The sequence below is a fragment of the Triplophysa dalaica genome, chromosome 8 (genome assembly GCF_015846415.1).
Source record: "Triplophysa dalaica isolate WHDGS20190420 chromosome 8, ASM1584641v1, whole genome shotgun sequence".
Lineage (NCBI taxonomy): Eukaryota > Metazoa > Chordata > Actinopteri > Cypriniformes > Nemacheilidae > Triplophysa > Triplophysa dalaica.
Window position 1 is genome coordinate 15,758,276 of NC_079549.1, and position 9,879 is coordinate 15,768,154.

Consider the following 9,879-nt stretch of genomic DNA (forward strand, 5'->3'; position numbering starts at 1 on the left):
TTTGGATAACAGTATCTGCCAAAAGCATACATGTTTAAAAAAAACACCAGTATTTAGAACGATGAAACGTGACATCCTAAATTTATTAAAAATGGGGTTGGAAGTAAATATGTGGTTGGTATGGTTTTCTACATGTCTTGTCTGGGTGGTTACCACCCTTTTAGTGCATTTAATTTGGAAACTTCTGCATTTTGACTCACTTTATGTTAATTTCATATACAGTATATGAACACAACAATCGTACTTATGTCAACAGTTAACCAATCTGACCATATATTAAATTCCCTCTATGGAAGGTTAGTTGGGGGCTAATTTTGAGGTGAAGTACTCCTTTAAGAGCTTGCTTTTAACCCATGCACTTGAACTTCCTCTGCATCTACAAATACAATTATATATGCTATTATATTGAAATCAAATCATATTTCAGTAAATAATATGTGAGTTTGCAGGTAAAGAACACATTTTATGAGAGTGTCATTTTCTGGGTGTATACAGGTGGTGGGGATCCGGTGGGCAATGCCGGCCCTACCTAATAAGCGATATAGGCGTTGCATGGGGTCTGCGTGGCCACTAGGGGGCCCCTGCCGTGCCTGAAAATTGACTTGCTCGTTGTGTCAGTGTCAATCATCATGTGCGTTAGCTTTAAACTGTGCAAAGATTAAAAATGATAAGGCGGCACTATCAGTCTGGTGCAGAGAAGAGAAAGAAGAGGATAGAAGATGAGAAAAGAAATGATCAAGAAAAGGGTAAGTGTTCAATTAAAAACGAAATCAATTTTAACAAGACATTGTATATACAACGTTGAAAATAAGCTGTGTGTACTTGTAAAGGTTCTGTACAAGGACTATCCGCTCAGTAAACATACTAAATTGAGTTTTATTTTTAAATAAAATATGCTTAATGTGTTCTGTGAGGGTAAGTGTGGAAGGGAACAGAATAATTTGAACAATGTGTGTGCGTCGTGTGTTTGTCTCCGTGCGTGCGTGCGTGCGTGTGCGTGCGTGCGTGCGTGTGTTTTGCACCGTAGGGGCACTTTTGAAGTAGTTTCCAAAGAATGAATTTACAGCAGGTGAAACCAGGTCAGTTAAATAACTTTCTTATACTGTAGATATCACGTAACTGAAATACAACTAAAATAGCCTTTTTATATTAATAATAATACATGTACAAAGGATTATTAGTAAAACATATTAAAAAATATATTAAAATTAACACAAAAATACTAAATTATCATAATGAGCTATTCAATTTACTTCTGTTTTTCCATCTATTTTGTGCAGCAGCTGCCTCCTCCTCACATGACAGCCTTGGCCCTGTCTCAGGCTACATTGGCCTTGCTTCCAGCTTATCTGTTGCCTCCACCACATCCTCCAGTGTCCTTAGAATTTTATTTTAAAGATTAATTTACTAATTTACAAATACAGTAAAACTGACTGTAGTGCATGTTATTACTTTTGATGTTCTGCTTGTAACCTCTTTCTTTTGAATAAACTGATTGCACACTTTAAGCTTTCTAAGTTATGTTGTGTGTATTTACAAATCAGAATTTACATTTATGCATTTGGAAGATTCTTTTTCCAAAGCAACTTACATTAATTACATTATACTATACATTCTGTGTATGATTTTATTGCTATAACCATGCTCTAACCACTGAGCTACAGGAAAGCAGTAATGGGATAATATTGTGTTGTTAATTTGACATTGTCAGATTTTGTTTCAGTGTGATATAATCTGTGTAAGGTTAGTATGTTGTGTACATTAGATGATGGGGGGCCTCATTTTGTAATCAGTTTAGGGCCCCCAAAATGCTAGGGCCGGCCCTGCCGGTGGGGTTCGATAACACGGTTCATTACAAAAGGAGAGCAAGGCAAAAAAGTTGGGGAACCACTGTATTATACACTTTACAAAATGTGGACAAAACCAATCACTGGGTTATAATCTATCCCATGTTCGTTTGTTTTTTACCCCAAATGCTGTGTTGTTTCAACTCATTGTTTGGTATCCAGCATTTTTTTGAGTATAAGTATGAGCAAGCCAAGTAGTGATGTTTTCTTCAATAAGAACTACTAATTGATTAGGTTGTAAAAAAATTAATACAGAATTATACTGGCAATTTTGTAGAAATATGAGAGCGTTTTCTGTGCATGTGCAAAACAAGTGAATCATAAAGAGAAAGCTTACTGACAGTTTTTTCTAGTCTAATTTAGTTTGCTTCCACATAAGCTCATCAGTTGCCTTTTTGCAAATTTCATTCTTTAAATTTATTTTCAATGAGATGACGAATGTCTAGTAAGCAGCCCATTTGTGTATTCATGGACTTAATTTATTTATTTATAGGATGTGCTAGTCCTATGTATGACGGATGCATCCACAATTCACAAATTCACTGACCAGTGACCTTTTAAACTTTGATTCTGTTTTGCGTAACTGATGTTGAAATTAAAGCTGCATAGCAATAAAACACATATCAGCCTGATTTGATCTTAGTTTGAAGATGTTTAGCAACTTTGACAAAGTTCCATTGCACAATATTATAGGTGCATGTAGGTAATTCAGCACAGAATTAATAATCTCTTAATAAAAAGCATAACAGCTTTTTATGAAAGAAACATAACATTTGTTTGTGTGTTAGTATTAAAAGTGTTCATAAGAGGTTGAAAAAAAAAGGAAACGCAACTGTGGTGAGAAAGAAATTACAAGAAATTGTTCAAATTTAAATGTTAGGGATTTTTGTGTTTAAAAGTTATTTATGTCTTTATTTAGTCAATGCACAACATTGTAAGACTTGCTGCTTTTGGTTTAGACCTGCCTGAATCTTCCAGGCTGTATCATTAAATTCTGTGCCAATATCAGTCAGTTTATTCCAGTATATATGAAATCTGGAAAATCATGTCAATGATCCAAAATGCGTTACATTTTCTGTGTAAAATTCAGCTAGTCTTAATGGAACAATTAGAGTGTTGTCGTGTTCATATGACTTAACATATTTAGTCAAATAGGTGTCTTTTACCACCCTAATGTGGGCAAATATAATATATGGGTGCTGGAGTGTGGTAAGGTTAAGAGAACATATTGCCACATTTCAGCTACCATTTGGAGACTTAATCTACTAGCAGAATTGATGTCATATTCAGATTTAAGTCTTCCAGCATATATACTTCACAAAGAAGATTTTATCACCCACATCATATGCCACCTACATCCTTGCTTTTTGTAGGGCTGCTTCATGCCTGCCACATTCGTCACATTTATTTATAAACGCGTAGCTTCATGGAATACACAACAAAGCCTTTAGTAGACCACCTGTAGCAGCTAAAAAAAACACTTCACGTGCTTGTGGGTTTGTCGATATCCTGTTCTGAAGCTCAGGTGAAATTAAGCAGGAAGAAGAATAGCGCTCCCGCATGTGCATATGTGACACCCACATACATCCATCAAACACATGTGCAGTGTGCACTTCTATACACGCGCCGAAGAATGTGATGGTGAAGTCATTGCATAGTAACTTTTCGGTTAGGTATCTGTGTGATGATTCATATGTCAGAACTACAAAGGACGTATAAACCAAGTGCAACACATTCTGAGAAGTGTGGAGATGTGATATGGATTAGATTGTCTTTTTGTGGTGTTTAGTGTTTTGTCGTGCTTTCCCTTGAGTTACTAAGTAACTGCCATCAAGTAGGCCCTCAAATGTTTTGACCACGAATAAAAATGACGCAACAATCTGATTAAACTGATGTTCTTTAATTGATATTCAGTCAGTGAAAGTCACAGTCTAAACATGTTTAGAGGTACATGATTATTACATGGAAAATGGGAGAAAAAAAATAAAAGGTTACACATTGATATTACACAGTTAAAGCAAAACTCAGTATTACAAAATGTCTGTCACACACCTCCGTAAGCATTAAGAATTGTAAGACGATTTCTAGTCTTTTTTGACCTTATATGGGATTTCCCCTGAAATGTATCATCCCTGTTTCATCACCTATAAAATGATCAGAATCTGACTCAAAGAATTATGTTAAATATGTTACACAACTGAGGAATAATGTTTAGTAAAAAAGTGATCTGTGACAGAATAGTCTTTTTAAACAATAACTTGTGGACAAAAATCCAAAACAGACTTAAACCATCAATGGAAAGATTTAAAAAAAATAAAACTCTTTCATCCGATTCTTCCTCAATTGAATAATAACAGCACTCATGTATTACTGCTGCTGTTCTCCTGCATGCTCTTAGATGATGCATTAGTTGAAATGTAGGTCTTATAAAGGCTCATCACTCTCTGCTTATAGGTTTTAATGGCAAAAAAGTAAATAACGGGGTCAAGGCAGCAGTTAAAGTTCATCATGGCAACGGTCACCTGCAGGGACATTTTCAAAGACTTCAGATCTTCACAGGAGGGCTCAGTGAACAGTCTTCTGACTGAAAACTGCATGACGTTAATGTGGTAAGGAGTAAAGCACACTATGAAGCTCAGAAGAATGAGTGATATTGTATATCTGGCCCTGCTGCTGCTTCCTGACCTGCTTGTCATCGGGTTCTCTTTGGCCGTCCTGGATAGCTTGGAATTGACCTGGCTATAGCAGCGCAGAATGAGTCCCAAAGGCATGCAAAACCCGATGATGCAAGCAACCAGAAGAACGAATGCCATCTTTTTTTCCACAAAATTGGAGAATTCCATGCATGTCCTATGGCTGGGTCTTTGTTCAATCATGCTTCGAAAGAGCAGGGGGGATGTTTCAATGAGAACAACCATCCATACCAGAACACAGATACCTTTTACCACCGTGGTCTTCCTCAATCTCTGACATCGCTGACGGTGCAGCATGGCCAAGTAACGATCCACACTGATACAGGTCATGAAGGCGATGCCAGCATAAGTGTTGCTGTAGAAGATCATGGCCGTCAGTCTGCAAAAGAAATCTCCAAAAGGCCAGTCAAAGCCACGGATGTAGTAAGTGATCCTGCCGGGCAGAGCCAATGTGAAAAGCGTGTCAGAGATGGCCAGGTTGATCAGATATATCATGGTGGAGTTAATCTTATGTTTCCTCTGACAGATGATGCAGAGAACCAGGCTGTTGCCAGCAACACTGATGATAAGAACCAGAGAGTAAAAAATGGGAAAAAGGATCCGAGCAGATTCCTTGTAGATGAACACATCGCAAGTTTGGTTTGTGGAGCTGTCGTTCAGTGTCATTGTGGAAAATGTTCCTGAGACTGTTGGGGAACAGGAACTTTGGTTAAAGAGGAAGCACTTACCAAATGATTTGCACATGCTTTGTGTTTAAAGATTTAAAATTGCAGAGGATTATATTTTTCACGCAAAACATTGAGCTGTTCTTACAGAACAAGCAGTAATCACTAAACAAAACTTTATGATTCAAAAATTTACATCATAACATTACCATAACTGAATCAAATACAAATTGAATACTCACAGCAAATTCGACAGTCTGCCTCTCTTTAATCCAGAAGGTGATTTGGTTCAGTCAGTGAGTTTGTCATTGCGTGATTATGCTGGATTATTCCATTATAAACCCACCCCCTTTCACCTGATTGGTTGTTGACAAATGTGGTTAAACAAATTAGTAGAGTAAAATGTTATTCAAAGCATGTTATTCAAATGCTTTACTAACATAATGATAATCCTACGATAATGATAATTATACTAATTATTTTATTGTTCATATCTTTTTGTAGCCTTTCTTTTTGTTGGGTCTTTTAAGTCATTCTGTTTTTAACAGTAAATACATTTTAACACCTGTGGTGAAACCTCTTCCTCTAGTCTTTACGGCATGAAAGCAAAAAAGTACTGACCCAGTTAACATCCCAACAAGTTGGTACAGCTTGTCACAACATTTATCCTCAGAGAGCATATACTCCTGACGGCTGTAAAAAACAGAACAGAAGTTGCTTTAAGCAGTTTTTTAACTGAATTTAAATCAAAGTTTGCACAACCATGCGTAATTTTGTATTAGTACACAGGTACTCTGCAGAGAGCAGATCAGATTACTGATAGCATCTGTGGTGTCTAACCACAATGTACCTCACTCTCATGCTCAGTGTTGTTGATGAAAAAGGCAAAAAAAATACTTGTTCCACAAAGTTAAAAGGGTTTAGGAATGTATTAGATGTTTGATTAAATAGTTTTCTGTGGTAAGAAAATGATCTTGAAAATGACCGCAACTATTAGTCTAGTCCAAGACTTTAGGTCAAAATTTAGATGAATGGATAAAGACAAAGAAACTGTGGTGCTATCCTGTTAAACGTTGTTAGACATTCACTAGTTATTTTACATGAATTAGAAATATTCTATAGTCTCTCTGTTAATACAATCATAAAATACATGCAAAATAATGGTAAAGCGCAAAATGTAAAACAGTTTTGGATAAAGTACATTATGGTCACATGTGAACATGTGAACATAATGTGACCCCTCTTTTCATCTCTCTTCACTGGGTACCGGTTGAAGCACGTATCAGATCACTAATGCTCGCCTACAGGACTATCAATGGATCGCACCGGCATACTTTCACACCCTCCTACACTCTTACACCCCATCAAGAACCCCGCGTTCAGCAAACCAGCGGCGCCTGGTATTACCTTCTCATAAGGGTAAGGCCGGATTAACCATATGGGCAACTGGGCAATTGCCCAGGGGCCCACGACCTCTAAAGGGCCTCTTTGTAGCGGCCCAAGCGCCGCTACAAAACACATCTCAAAAATGCAAACATGGAGAAGATCAGTGGGAGCGCTCAACGCAAATTAAACAGCAGAAGGATATCAGGAACGCACAAAATAATTAAAATATATACCGAAAATATGGAATTTCTTCACACAAGTAAACGTTAGCTACTGTTCTGCTAAGGCAGCATCCGTCAACGAGGACAGCTCTGCTAGTCAGGACATTTTCTGCAGCATCTTCAACCGACGGCCCGGATTCTGCTGCGAGTGCGACCGTTGATGGAAGCGGTGATGAGTCTCGAGTCTCACCGTCATCTGAACCGCTCGTCGAGTAGCAGACTCTGTACCACAGACACGGCTCTGGGCACTTTCTCTCTTACACCAGTTTGCACATTCAAAGTCCAGAAAAATGCCAGTGTAAAATGTTTTAAAACAAGTTAAAACGAGTATAGGAGCAGATGATACTGCATTTTATTTTTTACTTGTGGTGGATCCATGAAAATGCTGTAAATTGTTTATTGTCGTTGAGAGAAAACCGCAGATTTCAAAATGTTTATATTGGACTATAACTTGATTGTCCTGTTGAATTCCTATGGAAGCCCGTTTCCGCCAGGGTTGGGAATTTTTTTTAGAATTAGTAAATCATAATAATGAGATACTAAGTCGAAATTTCAACTTACTAAGTCATAACAATGAGATACTAAGTCGAAATTTCGACATACTAAGTCATAATTATGAGATACTAAGTCATTATTATGAGATACTAAGTCAGTATTATGAGATACTAAGTCATTATTATGAGATACTAAGTCATTATTATGAGATACTAAGTCATTATTATGACTTAGTATCTCATTATTATGACTTACTAAGTCATAACAATGAGATACTAAGTCATAACAATGAGATACTAAGTTGAAATTTCGACTTACTAAGTCATAATAATGAGATACTAAGTCGAAATTTCGACATACTAAGTCATAATTATGAGATACTAAGTCATTATTATGAGATACTAAGTCATTATTATGAGATACTAAGTCATTATTATGAGATACTAAGTCATTATTATGAGATACTAAGTCATTATTATGACTTACTAAGTCATTATTATGAGATACTAAGTCATTATTATGACTTGGTAAGTCGAAATTTCGACTTAGTATCTCATTATTATGACTTACTAAGTCATTATTATGTCTTAGTAAGCCATTAATATGACTTAGTAAGTCGAAATTTCGACTTAGTATCTCATTATTTTGAGATACTAAGTCATTATTATGACTTACTAATTCTAAAAAAAATTCCCAACCCTGGCGGAAACGGGCTTCCATAGTGATGGCTCTATCAATTCAATACATTTGTGCTGGGAGTATGTGTTGTTAAATAAATACTGGATTCATTGAAAGTGGTTGCTTATTTATTTATTTGTGAAAATGGAGGACACTTCCTTCACTCTCTGTGTAGTGGGTCAATTTTGTGTGGATCTCGGTCCCACAGGTGGAAAGTAACGGTTTACATTTACTCGCGTTACTGTATGGTGCAGGTTTTTTGTTTACTTGTTCTTTTTAAGTAGCTTTTAAAATTTGTTATTTTACTTGTACTCAAGTATGATTTGTGTGATGAATTGTACTTCTTTATATTTAAAATCACATCCGTTACTGAGTAAAAAAAAGAAATCTTTCCAAGGAAAAAAACATGACCGGAAATTACTCCAGTGAACAATGTGCGCGAGTTTGAGTTTGCGCTGATACCAGAAACTTTGTTATATTGCACTTGTCCTAAATTGAAACCCTATCCTGCCATATTTAAGCAACCATTTCAGCTTCAAGACAGGATTATGGATGCTGTGCAAACTAGCATCTTATAAAATTACTAATGTGCAAGAATGTACAGGTATGATAAAACATTTTTGTTTAAATAGGCCTACTGCTCGTACCCTTGTTGCATTGGTAACTAATAAGAAGTTTGAACTGTACAGTAAAAGTCAAAACGACATTGGTGCATAATGCTTTATATTATAAGTGTTTAATCTCATTTTAAAGATGCACAGTTCACAAATGTGTCTGACCACATTTACGCAGTGTGAATGGAACCAAACTACTTCGGCTTTAATGACAAATTTAAATGTGCATCAAATGTTTCTCTCTTCTTTAAGCCTGGTGCAAGAAAGTCAAAAGAAAATGTGCTTGCAAATTCATGCATTTTGAAAAGCCTCGCAGCCCTGCCGGGAAATGACCATGTTGCCAGATCATATTGTTGAAAAGCAAACAATGACAAGCCCAAAATAAACATACGTATTGACACATTTAATAAGGCAAAAAAACAATACGCGCAACTGTTCACTTTACTTACTATATAATGTATCTGCAGCTTCATACGAAAAGACTAAACAACAAATGCGAAGCTCTTAAAAATATGTAAACATTGCAACACAGCGAGAGGGCACTGTGAAGCTCTGAACGTAAACAAAACACAGTGTCTCTGTGCCTCACTTAACCAGTCTTTAGCCGAAAACAGTAGACTGCAAACTGAATCAAAAAGATTAAACTCTTGAGATTCATGTTTCTTCTTAACTGCGATCAACGGCAAACATGTTGCTATGCTAATGATCAGGTTACAACTGTCAATCATTTAATTTAATTCCGTACAAACGTGGAACCATTTATTTGTGTTTTCACTGCTGAAACTTAGCAGTATGTACCATTGATTATTTATTAAGTAAATAAGGCTTACAATCTTTTCAAAGGCTTAATTTTGCTTCAGAAAAAAATATTTATCGATTAAAAAATTGTTTTGTTTATATTTCTGCTATAGGAAGACTGTGATATTTCTGCAAAACAAGGCAAAAAAATCTTTATTTGTTGCAGTGCATTTGTAACCCGTTTTAATACCGGTAACTTTACTTGTACTCAAGTACAATTCCATCAAAGTAGTAGTACTTGTATTTGAGTATAATATTTTTGTACTTTTTCCACCTCTGCTCAGTCAGGTCAACCACATCTCTCACGGCATTCAAAAAACTACTTAAAGCCACAATATGGTATATTTGGACCGCTATGGCGCACTTTCGAAACAACAACAAATGCTTTGTTATATGAAGCTTTGTAAGAGATTGGAATTATGGGACTTTACGTTTTCACCATCCAGAGGCGTATGGCGGTCGCCCATCGTGTTCACGGACGA

At 36.3% G+C, this 9,879-nt stretch overlaps 1 protein-coding gene and 1 long non-coding RNA gene across 2 annotated transcripts; one reads left to right on the forward strand and one right to left on the reverse strand.

The window, feature by feature from the left end:
* Positions 1–613: 613 nt before the first annotated feature.
* On the forward strand, positions 614–1,408 carry LOC130428000 (uncharacterized). The gene is made up of 3 exons (XR_008907380.1): positions 614–746; positions 1,028–1,079; positions 1,281–1,408. It is a non-coding gene; the product is annotated as an uncharacterized LOC130428000 (long non-coding RNA).
* Positions 1,409–3,830: 2,422 nt separating this feature from the next.
* On the reverse strand, positions 3,831–5,540 carry si:ch211-184m13.4 (uncharacterized protein LOC798560 homolog). Its single transcript, XM_056755526.1, has 2 exons — positions 5,448–5,540; positions 3,831–5,226 (listed from the first exon to the last, which is right to left on the reverse strand). The coding sequence occupies exon 2, from the start codon at positions 5,204–5,206 to the stop codon at positions 4,208–4,210; it is 999 nt and encodes a 332-aa protein (XP_056611504.1). The 5' UTR covers positions 5,207–5,226; positions 5,448–5,540; the 3' UTR covers positions 3,831–4,207.
* Between the last annotated feature and the right edge of the window lie 4,339 nt (positions 5,541–9,879).